The following is a 20,558-nucleotide window of genomic DNA, read 5'->3' as shown; positions in this document are numbered from 1 at the left end:
GTGCCTACAACCAAACCACCTCAAAACAATCGTAAAGACCAGCGTGATAAACATCTCGGATACGTGCTATGGAGGAAGGCTGCGGTCATACTTTATGCCTAACACAAACCCGAAGCAGCGGTATGGTGTGACTTATGTCTTGGGACATAGGACGTCAACCTAACGGGATGAAGGCCAGACAACGGAGCCGAGGGGCTTGAGGGTTGGAAGGAGCATTGTACCAGCGCGTTTCGTGTCACAGTCTGGCCATAGTTCACGGTGCCGTACACGTGAATTGGCGCGTGACGAGACAGTAAGGTATTCGTTGAGGCCGGACAGCCGCACGTGAACCGAGTGAGCTAATGGAAAATTGGTTGACACGCGAGTGACAGAAATCGCCGGACTTGTAAAATACCGGACTTGCTACTCACTCCTAAATCACCGAATTTTGTTGAGATTAACCACGTCTTTGAATATCTTTACTCTAGCTATCCTACCTTCAGGTATAGCTTGCTTATGTTTATGTGGCAGTATACCATAAAGGATTACGCCTATTCATAACCTCCCTAAGCTGACTGAAGACCTATCTGTTTTTCGAAGTCCGGCAGTTTCTGTCACCCAGGTGGTTGATTAGCTGTAACGCTTTCATTTCGTCTGGTATTAGATGCTTGGATGCAAGACTATCAACAATCTTCAACGTTCAAGGAGGGTATCGAAGACTAGAACACAGGACGCAGCGAGGCTGCTACACCGCGACCGCATCGTTACTGCCCCTACGTCGTCGTGCGCAGAAGGAATGGAAGAACGCATCATGCTCATCAATATCGTTTTCATGTCGCATCCACCGCGTCTTACGATGCCGGCCAAGTAATCTCCCCCCTCTATGCTTCCGTTATAGCCGATGTTGTAAGACCCCTTAACGTCTTTTCTAGCCCGTCTTCCCGTTTCTGTGCCTCTCAGAGCTAGTATCACTCCCCGCATCGCCGGCCATCATATTGCCCTCAAACGTGTACAGCGGCTTGCACTTCGCGTCCTTCTTGAACATAACCCACCTCTTGAACCACCACGGCAGGGCCTCGCTGGTCTGATAGCGCATGAACCTACCCGTCGGCACCGCAAAGATGTAGTCCAGCTCCTCGAGTGTGCGTTGCTTAGTCTCGGGCACGAAGAAGAAGATCATGACGAAGGCGGTGACGTTGAGGCCGGCGTAGAAGCCGAAAGTACCGGTGGAGCCGAAAGCCTCGAGGATCTTCGGGAACGTGATGCTAAGGACTGACGCCCAGAAGAGGCAGGTTGCGACAGCCCAACCCATACCGACTTCACGGTGAGAGAGCGGGAAAACTTCGGCGGAGTAGGTGAAGGGGACGGGGCCTGCGTGGCGTAATTAGCATTCGTTTGCTTGGAACCTCGTTCACTATGTTGGACGAAAGAAGGGGGTATGTTTACCTTCGCCGGGAGAGTAAAAAGCAGCGAAAAGGTAAATGAACAGCGCGATGACGCCCAGGCGCGCGGAACTGCTCTCCGGTATGTAGAAGGAGAAACCTGCGGCGAGCAGCGTCCAGGCCATTTGCGGGAAAGTAAACTATTGTCGGTCGTAAGTATGAGACGGGCGGATGGAATACTCGCTTGCGGGAGTAGGATGACGTACGAGAAGGAGCGTCCTGCGACCGAAGGTATCAATCGTGAAGAAAGCAGGCCAGGCGAACACAAAGTTGACCAAACCGAAGCCGAAAGAGGCGATCAGCGCATTCTTCTGGCTTGCGCCAGCCTGCACGAAGATAGTGGATGAGTAGAAGGCAACGATGTTAATACCTACGCAGGCAAGTTGTCAGCCGACTATCCAGCACTCACTACGGCAAGGTTCAACATACCGCACATCTGCTGCGCAATCATGACCGTGAACGATGCCAGCGTTGCACGCCTAACTCTCGGGATCTTGAAAAGCTGGAGGAAGCGCGTGACGTAATTACTCTTGCCAACAATGTCGGCCTCGATCTGCAGTTGACAATGGATATAGTAGAGATCACGGGCGGCTTGGATGTCGTTGTATCGCAGTTTCCTCAGGGAGTGGTAGGCTTTTCGGTACCGGTTCTTCTTCATCAACCAACGGGGCGACTCTGCAAACGGTCAGACCAGGGAGCCTGCGCACTTAGTGTCTCTCAATCTTACCAGGACAGAAGAAGATTCCGATACAGAGTGGCACAGCAGGAATGAACGCAGAGCCGATCTGAAGTCGCCAGGTGATTTCACCGGCATCATACACGGCTAAGTTTGCACAAAACCCGAGGAAGATACCGAATGCAGTCCACATTTGCTGCGTTATATTAGCACGCCGAATCGAGCAAAATAATCTATGCGATCGGATTACTGACCCAGCTCATAACGAGCGCTCCACGGATTTGAGCGGGTGAGTTTTCGGCAGCAAAGATAGGTACAGTTGAGCCTGCCACCGGTTAGCACAGTTGGGGCTTTTGTCCCATACCACATGAACATTCGCACCTTTCAAGCCCATTCCGATTCCCATGAGCAGACGTGTGATCAAGAGTTGCTCCCAGGTCTGGGAGCATGCGCCTCCGATGGGTGTGAGCACGCAAAAGACAGCAGAGATGAAGATGGTGCCGCGACGTCCGAAGTAGTAGTTGCATGGATCAGACAACCAGCAGCCGCTGTGGCATCGTTAGCCATATCTATACCTCGATTAAAACGGCTACGGTACTAACAGGAAGGCAGAGCCAATGTACGGTCCAGCGTTAACCAAGCCGACAAGCCAGTTATCGCGATCTTGGTTGGGGTGTCCTTCCGTCTCACCGTGGCCAATACCAAATTCCGTGGGGAACGACAAGTTTGCGCCGTTGGAACCAGTTTGGTCCCAGCCCCTAAAACGCAGTCAGCGACTTGGGTGCTGTAGGGTTGAAAAGGGTGACTCTACTGGACAGCGGCGCCAATGGAGCAGATAATGATGGTGAAATAAAGGGCCATTGGGTGTGTCCACTTATGCGAATGCTCGAAGCGCAAGGCCTCAAGTTCTGGGGTTTCGAGGCTCTCGATGTGCTCGTATCCCTTCGGATTCTGGGCGACGCGTGCGCCGCGTTGGAGTAACGGCAGCATGTCGACAATGTCTTTCTCTCGTGCAAACTCCTCTACATCGAGCATAAGGTCTTCCTCGGGAATGTCAGCCAAGGGATTGGCAATTCTGCGCAGGTTTCTTAGTAAATTCCACGACTTTCAACAGAGTTGATTGCTCTAACTTGGCGTCTAGGTTTTGGTGCATATTGATGGACGTGACCGTGCTTCGTCGGCGGCCAGGATTGACATTGTACTGCCCGCCCGCGGCCTCAATCTCAGTCTTCATCGGGGCCTCCATCTTGATCCTCTGTAGTCGTTGCTCGACCAAGTAACTCAAAGGCGGCTGTGATTGAAGGTGAAAAGAGTCAGCCAAAGAGAGCTTGCGGCGATAGAGAGCTCTTACTGCTCAGCGAATGCAACGTGCGTTGTGTGCAATTGTTCACTCAGCGTTGGCTGTGGAGCGAGACGCACGAGAAGTTTGAATGAGAACAGGCACAGCTAAAAAGCGTTCTCCACTATGTGAGCGTGTGGGGACCGGTGTGATCATATATCTGCAGCGCTGTGACGCGACCAAGTCGGGCAATGATCTAATATCTTCAAACGTCCGGCCAGGGATTCGCCGAGGCAGAACTGAAGATGACGGTGCTCCCCAGACCCGGGGAACACTTTCCAGTCTCCCTCCTGGAGCGCAAGAAAGCCATCTGGATCTGAGTAAGCGTCACGACAGCTGTGGGCAAAAGGCGCCCCAGCCATCTCAGATGCTGCGCCGAGAGGTAGCATTCAGGTGAGGCAGAACAAGGGTCCGTCGTCGTGCAGTCCCTAGTGTGTGGGGGCCGTTTCTTTCCCACAGTTTCCCCGGCAGGCTACCCACAAGCCTTCCTCCGTACAGTAAAGGGCAACGGCGTTAGTGCATGCGGTGCGAAGATCATGAGACGCCATGAAGCGTGTGGTGGACGCTCATCACCGCCGGATCTGGGGTAGGCGCAAGGATGTCTAGCGGTTGCGGCTTTCAGCACTTCGGTTGTGACGCTTGTTTTCTGTTGTCCACGACACCGACCAGCGCGCTGTTTCACGGTTGCGGCTTCGCCCACCAAATCAGCCTTTCTAGAGCCGTTGGCGCGAGGCTGTTCTATGCTTACTCGCAAAGTGCACGCGCGAGCAAGCCTGCAAGGCGGATTGTTCGAGACTCCGCCGCCCCGTCTTCGACATGAGAAGATGTGGGGAGCGAAGGATTTGCTTGGGCGTGTCCGCCTCGGCCGAACGCTCTTAGCGTTTATCGGCGCTGGGAATCCCCGTCAAACCTATCATCCGCCCAGTATTTTCTCGGACACGGAGCACGTCTGTGTTAATGCATCCTTCGCTGCAAGCGCAGCCAGCGGGGATCGAAGTTTTCCATGAGCATTTTCTGACGGACATCGTGATCGCGCGAGCACAGGGAGCGCGATTGACTGGCCCAATCTGCTGCAGGATGATGTGGCCCTCAAAGAATGCTGTGATGACGCTAACTCCACAGACAACCTATCTGATGCTCGATCACTGCATCTCTTCCGATGTTGCGGGGATAACGAACGCGCTTGGCTGCGGTACGTTTGAAGTGCATACATATCGGGCCCTGTTCACTATACGTCACCCTTCTCCATGGCGGAGACGTCCTGGCGCCTTTCGAGTCGCGTTGCGGCGCAGCGACAGAAAAGTCGTGAAGTGGTCCCCGAGGCTCGGTCGGCGTTGAAAAAGCTTTCCGCGTCTCGCTGCCCCACGGCTTGGAAATTTCTTGACCTCGGATTCCAGTTATTACCTAGTGGACCCTTGTGTAGTTTAGTAACGTGACATCGGGGCGAGATCCGTGCCGGCCGCCTTCAAGGGTTATCTTGCTTAGCGCACTTGGCATTCAGACCGGGGACGAGAAACTCCTCTTGGTATTCTGCAGGGACTAATGCAAGCTGCTGACGACGGGAGCCCGTGCACCGACCTTGACGGGGCCGGGGGCTGCTCGGTTTCTTCCGTCGGGCATCCATAACTTTCTTCCGCCTTATCTCAGGCATCTACAGTATGAGTGCGTAGCAGAGAGGACGTGGTGACTCGTGAGTTTCATACAAGATTGCAAAGGCGTCCTTCGGACCGGTAGGGTAGTAACGTTAGAAATAGATGCGGATGAAGAGAGCATTCCTGTCAAGACTAGACTTCGTATCAAGCGTTCAAGCTGAATAATGTATTATTGCTGGTATTCGAGAGATGTCTGAGAATTGTTCAAGCTGAAAACTAATAATGACTTTTGAATCACTCATCTCTGAACATCCAAGCACCTTCACCTCTCAGAGCTTCCGCATACATCATCTCCACCCTTTCCCTCTCGTACTGTTTCGCCTTCTGCCTATCCTCTTCAATCTCCTGCGTCGTCGGCATGTCGGTCCTCCAGTAACCCGGCGGTGTTTTGCTCCGCTCGAAGGCATGCCTATGCTTGCCATATCTATCAGCCAGGAGCTTCGTTCTCGCCTGCACAAGCAGCTCTTGCTTCTCCTCCGCACCCATTTCAGTGACGCTCTGGCGGTCATACTGATCACCCATAAGGTATTCGAGTAAACGTTCATCGACATCCGCGTCTTGCGAGGAGTCCCACAGCCCACGGGCGAGATCGGCGCCACCGCCAGCTTCAGCCATGGCTCTGAAGACTCCACCACAGCACTCCGGCCGAGTGCAGCCAGGGAGACAGCGGCGAGCGTCTCGACCGCGAACAGCGTCGACGAAGAGGAAGGCTTCACCCTGGTTGTACCGCGTGTTAATCTTGAAGTCACTCAGATTGAGCTGCTCGAGGGGTCGATTGCGGAGGCGCTCAGCATCTCTTCTGTTCGGCTCCGCGGGACTTGCTCGCATGGCGTTCGGGGCAGGTTTTAGCGAGATGAATTGTCCCTGCCGGGTTTTATTGGAAGCTGGCAATTTTGAAAATGGCTTGGTGGCAGTAAGCGGGGATTGATTGCGCTTGGTGTTCTTCGTTATTGGTGTTCTATCAAAAGACACAGAACCGTTCTCGGAAGACTGGCCTTCCAGCAGTGCGCTCAGCCGTTGGTGTGACTCTGCCTTTGCTGCCAGTGACTCTATGGTGGTGTCATCGCTGGACGGTGCCTTTTCTCGAATATCTCCATCCTCAGAGACCAAGTGAATCCACTTTAAACCCTTGTCAATATTTCTTGCTTTTCGTGTTGGAGTGCTAAAATTCCCAGTGCGAGGCAAGATCGTGGTATTGGGATCCAGAGGTCGTAAAGGACTCAGTCTGCGGCGCTTGTAGGAGGTGTGGTTTGGGGAATTCCAATTCTCAGGAATGTCTGTATGCATGAGCTCATTGAATGCTCTTTCGTCCAGCATGTCCGTGGGGTCACTATCGCAGCGTCCTAGACCTCTAGGCACTACAGCGGCAGGCGGGACGCCTTGAGGCACGTCCGCTCTGTGAAGTTGGCTCTGAGTGTTGATGGGGAGACTAGTGGATCTCTCATGCCGCAGTTTGTCGAACAGATCCGAGCGGAACGACCCGCGCTGAGATTGCCGGAGCAGTTCCCTTCTTCTCCGTTTCCTAGGGGTCTCCTTGTCGGTTCCTGACGAGTCGAGATCCAAGGTTTCCATGCGCGTCAAGGGCCGTGCCTCCTCATCGAGGACGACGGGACTACTAGATGGTTCATCTTTGATGCGGACAGGTCGAGTTGGCGTGCCGCCTGGTAGCTCAGCGTTGTCATGAACGTGTATGCCACTTCTGCCTCTGCTTGCGGGAGGCTTGCACTTTACAGACCGCGCGGAGACTATGACAGGAATATCCTCAGCGATCGTAGCATTGTTCTTGACAACTTTCTCTCGTGGTGGTTCACGTTCCACATCGTCTTGCGTGGTCTGGCTTGAGCCAGGATTACCCGTGAGCTCCCGCTCATCGCTATGTTTCGAAGCGTCAGCACCAGACTGTGCACGATCACCCAGGCCGGAATCAACCGCGATATGTCCCTGGCGATCGAGGGTTGCTTGTGGCAAGTCAGCGTGAATCGTTGGTCTGAAAGACGCCCGTGGAGTCAGCTCATTGTCTGACAGAGTAATCTCGCCGGCGGAAGTTGGCATAAAGCTGCCCGAAGCGGGCGTCCCAGCTGGTGTTCGTTCTGGCCTGACACTCTTTTCTTTTGATCGCCTGTACCAGTTGTCGAATTGTTTAACCCGCTCTTTCGAAGCTCTGTACTTTTCCGTTAACACGCGATGAGCATGTCGATACGCCTCCATCTGTTCACTGCATTGGTTGTACTTCACGGTAAGCTCATGGTAATCCTTGTAAGGCACCGTAGCCTCTTGCGTCGGTATTGTAGCTTCTGAAGAACTTCGAGGCTCGGCCGCGATGCTCGATTCTGCTGAAACTCCGCGCCCCTCAGAACCGTCGACGGTTGAGTGCGACGTCTCCGCAACTTGTGATTTCAAGTTCTTAATCTCCTCGCGTAGCCGTTCGTTTTCGCGCTGAAGCTGTTCCGCGGCCGATGCCTGGATGATGATTTTCGCGACATGGTCCGAAAGCGCTCTCTTTTCTTGCTCTAGTTTAAGCACTTCGTTCTCGGATGCCTTGTTTCTTTCCGTAAGCCTCAGCAAGTCGCTCGAGATAAGCTGCCTCTCTTGATCAAGTCTCGTGATCTCCTCAGATAACCTGGCTTTCTCGCGCTCCTTCTCTTGATCTCCTACGAAGTTGTTAGCACTAAAAGAACTGAGGGTGTAACGATACTCACTTCTAGATAGCTCCGCTGCTAAGGCTTTCTCATGAAAGTCATATACACCCGCCATCCTTCTGGAAATGATATCTCGCTGTCGGGCCAGCCACTGGGAGTCGTTCTCCGAAGCGTCCGTCATAATATTTTGATGTAAGCTGGCATTGCCGGTATATAAATGAGCCGCCTCGCCGTCTCTGCCGCGACGTTGTAACTAAAGTGTGTTGACGGACGCGTCTCGCGACGGACAGGACGCTGACGCGAAGCACGTGACGTTTGCGGGACATCTGGTGGCGATAAGATAGGAGCCTCAGTCCAAGAACATCTCCATCACCGCTCACTATATTCCTCCTTGCCCTTTTCTTCCTCAGAGTCCACTACCAAATGACCAAGCGCTCGCCTTCCGACATCATAGAGTACGAGAGACCTGCCAAACGCTCGAAGCGTATCCGGATCGACTATCTGTCGCAGCTGAGCGACGAATTACTGCTGCGCATCCTCTCTTTCGTCTCAGTATCAGAGCTATGTCTTACCCAAAGGTATGGCGCTTGAATTTATATCCCTTTCCAAAGATCGTTCGCTAATGTCTGTAGGTTGTCGCAACGGTTCAACGCTGTTGCAGGAGATGCGCAACTCTGGAAGGCCCTTTACTACAATCGCTTCGTTCGCCCCCGCGCTGCTCGACTACCCGGGTTACGGGACGGTGAAACTGCATCGGGCCACCTCTACTTCTCCTCGAAACTATCGAAATGGCTGGATGAAGAGAGCCTAGTAAGCAGAGGAAAGGAAACGGATTGGAAGCGGCAGTACAAGCTTCGGCACAACTGGTCGAGGGGCAGCTGCGCCTTAAGTGAGATACAGGTTGCCGAACAGCCTTCAGTGCCACCCTTGCTGGCCAAATTTCATGACGGTGTTGTTTATACGGCGGACTCCCAAGGCGGACTCCAAGCGTGGAGAACCAAGCGGCAACGGAGGTTGATGGCCAACGTCCATTTCGCACCCGCAAACTGCCGAGGAAGCCCAGTTCCAACCTCGCTAGCCATCGACACTCAGCGTGCCGTCAGTGGTGCTCAGCGAGTTCTCGTGGGCTTCAGCGATGGGAGCTTCACTGTCTTTGAGCTCCGACAGGATGAGGGGTCGTTCGAACCCCTCTACCGCCATCCAGCTTCAACCAATGGCGCACTGTCCGCAGTCACATACTCCTCGCCGTATATCCTCACCATGACGGCATCCCAACTTCTCTCACTCTACAAATTCTCCACAGAGCCGGACGACAAGCGCGTTAAAGACGTTCTTGATCCTCCTCGATTGCTGTGTTCTTTAATATCGCATACCGTGTGGCCACCACTATCACTCTCTATACGGCCATCTTCTCAGAACATAACAGCCTCGATCGCGTATGCAATTCCTAGATATCCACGCGGATGGTCCGTTGGGATACAGGAGATGCGCATTACACTTGATGGCGATCTAATCGAATCACGACTCGCATCCTCTGCGGAGGATGCTTTCCGGCCTCTGACGCGTCCTTCCCCTGCGTCATCTTCACCGTCTACTAGATTGAGCTCGCCAGCTTCGTCACCTGGGTCACATGATATTTACTCCAAGCCGACATCGTTGTCCTATACTCATCCTTACCTTTTGGTATCTCACCCCGACAACACACTTACGCTCTATCTCATTACGTCAACCTCATCAACGCTTTCGATCAGCTCGGGAAGCAGGCTGTGGGGTCACACCTCGTCGGTGTCCAGCGCTCATGTTGGCGGGCGTGGGAAAGCGGTCTCGGTCAGCTCTCGAGGCGACGAGCTCCGCGTCTGGGAGCTTGAAGGAGGCATGAACTCGTCAGCAAATAGAAGGCGACTGATTAGCGGCGAGCTTAGTGTTCAGATAAGGCCAGAAAAGAAGGGGGTCAGCGGGGACAAGGATCTGGACTCGCTATCTGATGCCATATCACAACGGGGTTCGGGACTGGGTCTGGCGCTAGAGGCTAAAGTTGATGACTTGTCAACTACCAGAGGCTGGGTGGGGTTTGATGACGAGAACGTTGTGGTGTTGAGGGAAAGGAGTAGGGGTAGTCAGACGCTGGTTGTGTACGACTTCACGTAGTAGCAGGTAGCTTTTGTAGTCCAGTAGAGAGGCTCAAAGCTCAACAAGGGCCTCCGTAGATTCAAGAAAAGAGTCACTGGCCGGCATACCGCATTCAGACGGCCGATTCAACGTCTCTTGGCAACGCCAGTTCTTCGTGGCTGACCCGTGACGAACTGCCCTGCGGTGACCCTTCCTGGCGTTGCGTTTCCCGTGAGGCGTGGAAGTCCCGCGATGAGGTTTTAGACGGTTTGCCTCCCTTTCCCAGCGACCTCTCTCTCAGAGGCTGAGCTCATGCTTCCTGAGAAAAACCTCGATAACCTTGGCAGCCTCAGCTGCCTCGGTCAAAACTCCGAGCTTTGAAGCCCCTCTCTGCCATCATCCAAAGCCGTTGCCGCTTGCGCCATCGGGCGATCCGCCTCCCGCGAGAAAGCTCGCTTAGCAACCTGGATGCTCTTAGCGCAACTTCCAGCCACGCAAGAAAATGTCCTTCGTGCTTTCTCCACCGGAACACCTCACTTCAATCAGCATTGGATAACTCTCCAGTCTTCAACCCTTCACAGACCAGCTCTAGCTATCACCACTTGGACAAGCAATAGGTACGGCATCAGCGCGTGGTCTTTATCGCCGCTTTGGCAACCTGTGGATCCTAGTGCTTCAGAGACTCTGGCTAACAGCTGTCAGGTCAAACGTCAGTTCAAACCTACCACGAAAATGGAGTACCAATCAGGAAACCGCGCTTGCTACAACTGTGGGTGTTTTCTGTCTCATCTTGCGCAAACGGTACTTCGTACCCAACATCTGGCTTCACGAGCAACTTATCACCACATTCCTCAACCCGCCTCCGGGTGAAAACTTCTATCTCCGAAATGTCACCCGGATGTTACACGTCGCTTGGACGTAAAGCTGAGCGGAGCAAAGCCGTTGTCAAGGCGCGATCGCAAGCGCTGAAACATCTCATATGTGAACGATTTGAATCTGCCGCATAGTCAACCAGCTCCTCCAACGTCTTCACCCATCCTCTTCATACCAACCGCGCGGCGAAATCCGCATAAGGGAGTTTTGCTACTGGCCTCGAGCACTCCTCGCCTTCATTCCGATGTCATCCCACTCACTCGATTAAATACGTTTGCTAACAAACTATTTAAGGTGGTGATACCTCCCACCAAGCCCGCGACTGCCCCACAAAGGGTAACCCTACCTGCTACAACTGCGGCGAGAAAGGCCATTTGAGCCGCGAATGCCAGTCGCCACAGCAGGAGAAGCCTTGCTACCGTTGCGGCCAGACTGGCCACATCTCCCGCGACTGCCCGAACGAGGCTTCAGGCGGTTCCGGCGGCTATGGTGGCGCAAGCGGCGGCGGTTCCGGTCAAGAATGCTACAAGTGTGGCAAGGTTGGCCACATTGCCCGGAGCTGCCCTCAGAGCGGTGGTGACTACTACGGCGGCGGCGGACAAGGACGCGGAGGTTACGGCGGCTACAACTCCGCGCCTCGGGGCAGCACCTGCTACTCGTGTGGCGGATACGGGCACATGTCGAGAGACTGCACTCAGGGCCAGAAGTGTTACAACTGTGTGTATATCCCTCTAACAAGAGTCGCGCATTGCTAACTCTCTTCCAGGCGGCGAAGTTGGCCACCTGAGCAGGGACTGCCCGTCTGAGGCCTCGACCGAGCGCACGTGCTACAAGTGCAAGCAGCCAGGCCACGTTCAGGCATCATGCCCCAACTAAGCGCCGCGTCTCGCACTTCTTTCGCTGTCGGCGACACCCTTCTCAAAGCTTTACACGAGGACACCTTCTTCCCATCCACATTCTATGCGACAACCTCCTTTCCCCATTCCACTTCTCTGTAGATGTTTCGACCGGGCTACAAGCCATCCTCTTGCGAACTTGATCTTTTGGCGCGTTGGCTGTTCACGAGTCACGCCGGACACGCGGATTGGGGCACAGGGTGGAACTTCGCCCTGGGGAAAAGCGGCAAGCATTTGGCGGGCTTTGGGTCCGCAACACTCGACATTTTGCGTCCTGCAACATCTGCATGGAACTGGCGTCAGTCAAAGTTAGTCATGAACCCATGAGTTACGGCCGCACTTCGGATTTCTCTGTGCATATGGTGATATCCTTTGACCTTGTTCGACCCGGGCTTGTTGAGTATCAGCTGCGACAGCTTACCTCAAGAGCTCCGACAACATGAAGATTGCGCAATGCTAACACCCTGCCCGGTTCTTGATGATGGTTTATGAAGCTGCCCTGCAGATACTCGCGGCCCCGCAAAACCGTGACTTTCCCAGAGTGATGTCGGCGGCGCTGAGAACGAACCGGATGAGAGGTTCGCGGTCCGGTCCCGGAACCCCAGCATTTGATATTTCGGGAACCGACAAGGACCCTTGTTTGCCTCACAGGCAAATCTCCATCACAGCACCTCCTCAATCCACTGGAGCTGACCTCTCTCCGTGGCTTCCCTGCTGAAACTCCCGCTGTCCTCCCCTTCTTCAGTGTTCCTGAGTGTTTATTGGCAGGGACAGATGCATACACGGTCACAATGGCTTGCGGGTCATGCCTGATATACGTCAGCATCCAGTCAGGCCCTTTGCCTCTGGCTCTTTGCCCCGTCCCTATCTCGAGCATTTTAGCCCTTTGTGCTCGAATAGCTGTGACAGAACAACACGAGGATGTGGGGCGAGCAGCATGAGGTCGTGCATGCAGCGGGCGAAGTTTATATTGGTATTTGTACAACTATCAAGCTGGCTTGTTGCTTTTGTTACTCTGCGACACTTGCCTCTCCCAGCTTCTTGCATTTTGTGCTCTGCTTAACTCAGATGAGAGTGTGTATATTAAAGAAACAAGTCACTCGTTCCAAGCACGGTCCTGTCTCTCCGTTGCTTCAGCTTCACTCGCGTTCAATATGATGGCCTCCGCATCGCCTCTCCTAACATGGCGAACCACGATCGCATTTGCACTTGCGTTTCTGGGGGCAGGTCTTGCTCAGAACACCGACAATGTCACAGAGCCTCTATCTACGTTCAAATCGGTATGCCTCATGTCGTTTCTCGCCCTAGAGTCGGGAAGGGTAACAATCCGTCGACGTTCAGAGACCTGATATCCTCGCCCCTGCGCTCAATGTATCTATCCAGAATTCAAGTCCCGAAGGATTCGCGCCTGGTAAGTACCCCCTGACCTCCTCGCAATTTGACTTGGACTAACGTCTGCAGGCTACATATTTATCGCGCCCTTTCAAGCAACCCAGACGGGGCCCTACATCTACGACAAGTTCGGAGTAGGCACATCAGTTGCGGCTTCCAAGGCGGTCTTTACTAATCTGCGCAGAATCTGATATGGAGCGGCTACGGCACGATCGGACCGGGAAATGTCCATGATTTCAAGGTCTGCTCTTACGGTGGAGCTGATCACCTCTGCGCTTTTCAAGGCAATCAGCGCCCCGGCTATGCGCTCGGCCACGGCATCATCCTCGACGAAACATACACAATCGTCAAGACTGTACAGATGGGAACAGGCGCATCGTCAATGGACATGCATGAGTTCAGTCTGATCTCCGGGGGGGACACTGCGCTGGCCATCTCGTACCAGCCTGCGCCGATGGATCTGACTGCATATGGTATCACTTTTGGCCAAGGATGGATAATGCAAGGCGTGTTTCAGGAGATCAATGTCACGAGTGGAGAAGTACTCTTCAGCTGGAGTTCTCTTGGCCACATCCCTCCCCTGGCCTCCGGCGTGATGCCCAACACAACAGACGTTTCTGGAACGGGTCTGACGCCCCAGTCACCGTGGGACTACTTGTATGTATACCTTCAGTTCCACCATCCCTTGTTGTGACGCACCACCCACTAATACCGCTCGTCTCCAGCCACATCAACTCCGTCGAAAAGTCCCCCTACAGCAGCGACTACCTGATCTCCGTCCGGCACACCTCCTCCATCTACCTAATCGACAGCTCCACCGGCGCCGTCCTCTGGACACTGTCATCCGACCCATCCTCCACCTACGCCCTCCAAAACTTCAACTTCAGCTTCCAGCACGATGCCCGCTTCCTCGCCGACAACAGCACCCACACCATCCTCTCCCTCTTCGACAACGCCTCCAACGGCTTCACCCGCACCGCCACCGAGTCCTCAACCCTGCACATCCTCCTCGATCACACCCTCCGCACTGCCACCCTCCTCGCGCGCTACATGGCCCCCGTCCCAGGCGGCCTCCTCTCCGACTCCCAGGCAAACTCCCAGACGCTGCCCAACGGCCACATCTTCACAGGCTGGGGCTCCGTCGCCGCCGTCTCTGAAGTCCGCGCCGACGGTGAGCCGGTTCTGTTCGCGACGTTCGGCCGCTACCCCATAATGAACTACCGTGCCTACTCGTTCGAGTGGGTCGGCCGGCCCTTGACTGCCCCCTCGCTCGCGGCTTTCGCCCGGGATACGGCTCCCGGGACGCCCATGTCCATCTATGCGAGCTGGAACGGCGCGACGGAGGTGCGGGAGTGGGTCTTCCATGGCAGCGCGGAGAGGGAGGCTGGGTTTACGGTATTGGGGAGCGCGGCGTGGGAGGGGTTCGAGACGGAGTTTGTCGGGGCTGGGTTCAACGCGTGGGTGTATGCGGAGGCCGTTGATGGCGCGGGAACGGTATTGGGCAGGAGTGCGACGGTGGGGACCGTTGTATCGGGTTAGCGATTGGCAGTCGATATCCTGCTGCCACGGGTTCGGCGAGGTAGGAAGCCCGGGGGGTTCTTTTGGGACGTGATATGAGTGATGAGGCGTTGTGAAGGATTTTTGGCTGGATATCTGGATAAAAGCAAAGATTGCGGTGTACATGCATGGAAGATTGAACATAGGAGAAACCATAGCCATGGTTTAGTCCAGCTGCTACGGCCTAACGGTCTACGCAGAGACGCAATGATCTATATTACATAGTATGTCCCGCATTGCAGTAATTATCTATCACAAATCTAAACTGAAACGCCACGCTAAACGAGAATCCAAATCAGAAGTGTTGACAGCATCACTCCACAGTGTCGTACTGCTTGGCTGTGGCCATGAAGCGATGAACATGCGTATGCGCAAACATTTCCGCATAGAAAGAATGCGATGCGTTATGCTCTTTCACAAGGTTATGTGCGAGCTCATGACACATCGCCATGTACCAGTAGCCCAAGGCGCCGACTTTCTTCTCGCCCGCTGAGGCGCTTCCATCATCCCCTAAAAAGCTTGACAGATGCAGCTGCGAGAAATAGGCGTAGTTGAAGAAGAGCGAGTAGCCGTGATTGAAGGCAATGGTTGCGGTGTTTGGATCATGGAAGATATGGATGGCCTTCGCCTGCATGCCGAAGATGCTGCCAAGGTCGAGCAGGATGAAGCCGAACTGGTCGATGCTGTTCGAATTGGCTGACATGAATGCTCCAGGACTTGCTACACCGTTGTTCATGTAGATGTTGATGCCTGTGACGTCGGAGCTGGTAATGTAGGAAATGTCCTTGCGGGAGTTGTAGTCGCAGTATGAGCCCTTCGTCTCTTCCACGGTTTCAGTATGCGGAGCAGACTGCAGCTGCTTTGACTCGTACGATCGGCACGCTTCTACAGCGGCTCTGAGGTTCTTTTCAAGCGCGTCATTACCCATGAGTGGCTTTCCTGGACCAGGCGGGCCGCCAACGCTACCAGGCCCACCAGTTCCGCCGACTCCATTCTCTTCGGCCTCCCCAAAGCCAAGCTGTCTGCTCCACTTCTTGAGCATATTGTCCTTGCCCTTTTTCCTTTGGATCGGCTGAGGCGAGTCTGGGCCGAAGGCGCCCGGCATCTTTTCCGTTGCGATAGGTGAAGGACGTACATCGTTTCGCACATCACTTTCGTACTCCGACGACGGGTCACGGTGAGCGACCGCACCAGCTGCAGCCGCACCTGCCTTCTTCGCTTGCTGTGCCAGGGACTTCTGCTCCTCTTCCTTCTGCTTCTCCTTCCGCTGCTCGTCCTCGTATGCCTGCCGCTGCTGCTCCGCAATGCGGTTCTCGTATTCTTTCTGTCTGAGGATACGGTCCACATTGTAGCCCTTCGTACGCAGTCTACGCAAATCGTTGCTCATAATAGTCTCCAGCGCAAGAGCGTCATGTTGCTTGGGTCGACTGATCAGGACGGCGACAAGTTGCTGGCTAACCTCATACAGATCTGGAGAGCGAACCACGCTCAGCAAAGCACGCCTGGTACTGGCTTCACGAGCTACAAGTGCCGTCCTGTGTTGAGTGTACGAGCCTTTGGCGTTTTTTAGTGACAGGTTAAGTGAAATGGATTCCACGCATTGTACGACTAGGTTTCTGTCCAGCCACTTTGCATCGTGTCGGACGGATTGAGGCTGATATTCATGCAGGAAGAGGCGCACGCGCTCAATGGTCAATTTCCGCAGAGCCTGTGCTTCCTTCTGGTCTTTGGACACGGCGCCAATGCGCTTTTCGATACGGATCATTTCGCTTAGCGACGGTGTACCGAGAGACTTGTAGAAGTCTTCCAGGATTTCCTCCTGCGGCGCAACCAGAAGATCGTCTCTGAAGAGCATGAAGTACTCTATTCGATCGATAATCGATATGTTTGCGGCACTTGCCAGGCACCACTCTCGGACCGCGGACTCCTCATCCTCGAACTGATCGCTTTCGGGCTCCTTCTCGTTCAGAGATTTGCTGGACACCGGTACAGTCTCTTTGTAGGCCAGGAGGGCGCTGCTGTTTTTCAGTTCGGTCCAGAGGCTCTTGTCAGCTTTAAGGGCTGACTCGTTCTCAGCCAGACGCCGGAGAAGTTCCATGTACTTGTCTTGCTGTATTGTCTTCAAGACTTTCGCGGGGTTTTGAGCGACCATACGCGCTAGTTCGACATGACTTGGCTCTTGCTTCGCACCAACAGTAAGAAGGAATGCATTGGCGTTGTCACCAAAGTCGACAAAATCGAATATGGAGCCCCACGTCGTGGAATCCCCAAGGAAGCATGACCTTGGAGTGGTGTATCGCATGACGCGGTGTCCCCACTTGCCAATCGAACCAAGTGTTGGTTTCTCCGTACCACTCTGCCGTCCATCGAGGTTAACAAGCTTGGTGATGGGTACTACGTTTGCATCACCGATTTTGTCCTGGAGAGTGCGGTTCAATTCTCCAACTTTCGTTGCGAGATATCCAAAGTACTCTTTAGCGGCTTGGTGTGATGATGGTGGATGTTGCACCAAGTAATTAATGCAGTAGTCCAGCGGAGGATCGGACCGTACGCCAAACTTCTGAGCATGAGGATGCAGGTCCTTCCGAAGCTGAAAACGGCCAACCATGCCTGCCATATCTGTCGTGAAGCAGTTGGAAGGAGATGCAAATGTGGATGCGCCTTCAACCGGTAGAAACGCGGGCTTCACTTGGGAAGCATCGAACTTGTGGTACTCGTTAACCTGGTAGCGGTCGATAAGATATGTCAGAGCCCGATTGTATGTTTCCTGATTTCGGTTTTTGCCAGCCTCGACCATAAGCTGCACGAGCTCAGGCATTGTTGGATGCTGCCTCAACCCCAGAAAGCGTAAGTACTTGTCCTCTGGGCTGTGTGGCCTCCATTGTCCCGGCCAATGTAGGATCGGTAAGCCGAGCGTCCGTAAAGCTACCTCCGGCCTGAAGAGTTCTGATGGTTTGTATAGACGGCTTAGTATGCCAGCGCGCTCCTCGGCTGGTAGAAAAGCCATGTTCTTCAGGCGTTCGTGATCCTTGTCCGGCATCTCCTGGCGGACGGAGGAGAAGTAGCGGATAAGTTCCACATGACTGGCATCATCCGTCTGGTCACCAGTGGAGGCACGCTTTGCGAGCCGATCGAATATGACGTTAAGCTCCACAGTTTTGCGAACGCCGAGTGCACTCAGGAATTTCTCTTTAACCCCGTGAAGGCCGCTGATCACGGGAAGATCATTGAAAACTTTGACTGACGCGAAGTATGACTCTGGAGGTTTGCGCATCCCTAGCTTGGTAGGAATGACCGTTCTGCTTGACAGCAGCTCAACGACTGTGGACTTGGATGACTGACTCAAGGCATCCCACGCTCTGGATATCGCAGGGAGGATTTGTGCGGAGAATATGGGAGAGGCCGTCATATCCTGCTCCAAAGGCACGGTAGCAGGCTTCTTTTCCGAAACTCCCAGCAAGAACCGCAGCCACGGCACTATCTGTAGTTCGTCCCAGCCAAAAGCCGTTAGCTCTGCATGTAGAAGATTCCTCGTGAACCGGTACGGAATGGTTGAGGGTGGGATGGGAAGCTCTGGGGGGATTTTTGCCACGCTTAAGAACGAGTCTATCTTTCTTAGCGCTAGTATTCTGCCAGTAGTTGCCGACCCCGGCTTTTGGATTTCCGAAGATGAAGTATTGTCAGGTCCTAGCGTGGCGACGGCTGCATTGAGGAGCTCCTGGATGGTAGCTGAATCTAGTTCGTTCGTCGTAGCCTTCTTTCCGGCCCACTTCAGAAATTCCATCAGTTCATTTTCATCCAAAGCCCTCCGCTCAAGTTCGTTTCGAATGTCTTGGACAGTAATGGTCGCCAACAGCCCCTGCGCATAGAGTTTCTGGATGAAACCCTCCACCTCCTCGGCCACGCGCTCCGGTACTACCGGAATCTCACCTAAGAAACTGAGCTTCTCTGGTACGATTCGCACCTGCCTGCTTGGCAGGATACCGCGAGTTGAGATAATATCGATTGATTGCTGTTTGGAACACTTCCAAAAAGCCTCTTCAATCGTCTTGCCAACTTGCGTTGAGGGCGTCGATTCATGTGAAGTATATTGCCGCAATACGTGTGTAGCGTCCGGAAGTATGGACGCCAAATAAGCCTCCGTAACTTTACGGTTTCCGGAGGCTGACATGGCTCGTTCTAAAGCCTGCTTGAGTTCGGCCATCTCTGCGGTGTAGGCGATGCGGCATGCAATTCCGGCTGTTCTGAGAAGTTCTAAGTTCCAATCTCGGACGAACCTGGCATTCAGATCTATGCTCTCACGCTCGACTGTTGGAATAACGGAGGGCGCAGAGATATGGCACAAAAACCCGGTGGTCTGCGCAGTAGGAAATCCAATGAAGACTCTACCATGTTTACTTGGTAGGACAGATGAGAAGATGTCCGCTGCTTTAGAACCGGTAGTACCGGAGACTGTGCTCAGCATGGTAGTGGTTCCAGCGTAAGGGGTTGTTAAGATCGCGATCTTGGTGCGTTTGGGTGGTGGCTTCTTCGTCGCGCGCTCAAGCTCCCGAGAGAACGCGTCGTTGACCATGGTCCGGATGTCTACCGTGCTCATGCGCAAGCCTATTGTTGCTTGAGACGTGCCAGCAAGATCCTCAGCGATAGTCCTCTGAGCCGCAGCTTCACGTTCCATTGCGGCCTTCTTTGCAGCTACGCCACTGTTCGTCCCACCAATTGTAAGCCGCGAGAAGAAATTCTTCAACGAGACTCCTGAGTTGGTTGACTCATCAGGTGCGGTGGCGAAGAGGGAAGGAGTCGACGTGGTCCGTGTCCATGCTATGATGTTCGTCCAGCGTCCGTGGATCTGAGCGCGTTGATTTGCGACAGTAAGGATCTTCATGAGGTTTCCCTGAGTCTTTGCGTTCAGCTCTGGAGGGATTGGAACACTCTCACTCGGAGAGCTCTCTTTACTGAGTCCAAAGATATTGATATCGTCAAGCCACAACTCGATCGACTTCAGTCCGACGAACGTCAGACTGGTGCTCAGAAACTGACAGAGCGATAACAGATCCGGAATCGGGGACGAACTGCTCCTATAGTCCAATGAAAAACATGTTTCGGCGGTTGGGTGATCGTCTGGCAGTTTTCCTATTCTTGTGAAAAGACTGTTGCCCTTCCAGTAGAAAGCCATAGTCTGCCGGCCAGATACAACGAATGGATTCTCGCAATCGGCGAACACGCTGTAAAATCCAACGCCAAAGGCACCGATCTTCGTCTCGTCAGGATTGCCTTCGGCGATGCGCTTGAGTCGTGCCCAGTCGGGGTCAGCGAATGATTGGCCGTCGTTGGAGACGACCAGTCGTTTTATCGTGTGGTTGAGAACCCTGTGCTTCAGTATCTCTCCTTCATTGGTCGTGCTAGGCGCAGGAATGCCAAGTGATGGAAGTGTCTCGAATTTTATCGTGACCTTAGAAGCTGCTGCATCTGCCGCGTTTTGTATGAGCTCTCTGAGAGTGGTCCAGTCTCCAGAATACCGAGCCAGCACTTTGTCGATGAGAGCGCGGGTGTTGACAGTGACCGCCTCGTCCTCTCCAGAGCCCATAGTCTGCTCACGCAGCCGAGCGAAATCCACGGAGCCAGCCATGGTGCGGGAGTGCAGCGCCGAGCAAGCTAAAGATAATGCAATGTCTCAAAACAGCACTTCTCAAACTGCTGAGAGACCGCAGTGAACCGGCGATACCACTTTCGTTATGCTACCGGACAGATACTCTGGCGACTCGTACTGTGGCGTTGCTCTTGCGCCTGGCGGAGACGTTTGGAATGTCAATGAGAGACTAGCAGCGTCGTAGAGAACTTCTGAGAAGGAAAGAACGCAGAGAGCGGCAGTAGAAGAGATAACGTTAAGATATGGCGGTTTCGAGAATCACGAGGCAACAACGTGAAGACGTGGGTTGCGAAGTGTTCTGTTGGTGGCAAAGGCAGTGCAGCAAATACTCGATAGTTCGGGTAGGCGGCAGGGATT

The 20,558-nt window shown here is 53.9% G+C and overlaps 6 protein-coding genes across 6 annotated transcripts; 3 read left to right on the top strand and 3 right to left on the bottom strand.

Annotated features, from left to right (window-relative positions):
- Window positions 1-907: 907 nt before the first annotated feature.
- W97_00945 (uncharacterized protein) lies at window positions 908-3,343 on the bottom strand (the record flags this gene model as incomplete). The annotated part of the gene is made up of 10 exons (XM_007778856.1): window positions 908-1,350; window positions 1,426-1,561; window positions 1,628-1,791; window positions 1,851-2,096; window positions 2,149-2,293; window positions 2,352-2,422; window positions 2,479-2,645; window positions 2,700-2,855; window positions 2,909-3,172; window positions 3,228-3,343. 10 exons carry the CDS (start codon window positions 3,341-3,343, stop codon window positions 908-910), a joined length of 1,908 nt encoding a protein of 635 aa, XP_007777046.1.
- Window positions 3,344-5,322: 1,979 nt separating this feature from the next.
- On the bottom strand, window positions 5,323-5,916 carry W97_00944 (uncharacterized protein; the record flags this gene model as incomplete). Its single annotated transcript, XM_007778855.1, has 1 exon — window positions 5,323-5,916. The coding sequence occupies one exon, from the start codon at window positions 5,914-5,916 to the stop codon at window positions 5,323-5,325; it is 594 nt and encodes a 197-aa protein (XP_007777045.1).
- Window positions 5,917-8,150: 2,234 nt separating this feature from the next.
- On the top strand, window positions 8,151-9,875 carry W97_00943 (uncharacterized protein; the record flags this gene model as incomplete). Its single annotated transcript, XM_007778854.1, has 2 exons — window positions 8,151-8,305; window positions 8,360-9,875. 2 exons carry the CDS (start codon window positions 8,151-8,153, stop codon window positions 9,873-9,875), a joined length of 1,671 nt encoding a protein of 556 aa, XP_007777044.1.
- A 693-nt stretch (window positions 9,876-10,568) lies between these two features.
- Window positions 10,569-11,585, top strand: W97_00942 (uncharacterized protein; the record flags this gene model as incomplete). The annotated part of the gene is made up of 3 exons (XM_007778853.1): window positions 10,569-10,605; window positions 11,004-11,426; window positions 11,476-11,585. 3 exons carry the CDS (start codon window positions 10,569-10,571, stop codon window positions 11,583-11,585), a joined length of 570 nt encoding a protein of 189 aa, XP_007777043.1.
- A 1,174-nt stretch (window positions 11,586-12,759) lies between these two features.
- Window positions 12,760-14,536, top strand: W97_00941 (uncharacterized protein; the record flags this gene model as incomplete). The annotated part of the gene is made up of 5 exons (XM_007778852.1): window positions 12,760-12,885; window positions 12,947-13,016; window positions 13,067-13,131; window positions 13,182-13,654; window positions 13,723-14,536. The coding sequence occupies 5 exons, from the start codon at window positions 12,760-12,762 to the stop codon at window positions 14,534-14,536; spliced, it is 1,548 nt and encodes a 515-aa protein (XP_007777042.1).
- Window positions 14,537-14,867: 331 nt separating this feature from the next.
- Window positions 14,868-20,180, bottom strand: W97_00940 (uncharacterized protein; the record flags this gene model as incomplete). The annotated part of the gene is made up of 1 exon (XM_007778851.1): window positions 14,868-20,180. One exon carries the CDS (start codon window positions 20,178-20,180, stop codon window positions 14,868-14,870), a length of 5,313 nt encoding a protein of 1,770 aa, XP_007777041.1.
- Window positions 20,181-20,558: the final 378 nt, after the last annotated feature.

The sequence above is a fragment of the Coniosporium apollinis genome (genome assembly GCF_000281105.1).
Source record: "Coniosporium apollinis CBS 100218 chromosome Unknown supercont1.3, whole genome shotgun sequence".
Classification (NCBI taxonomy): Eukaryota; Fungi; Ascomycota; class Dothideomycetes; genus Coniosporium; species Coniosporium apollinis.
This window is presented reverse-complemented; position numbering and strand designations above follow the sequence as displayed.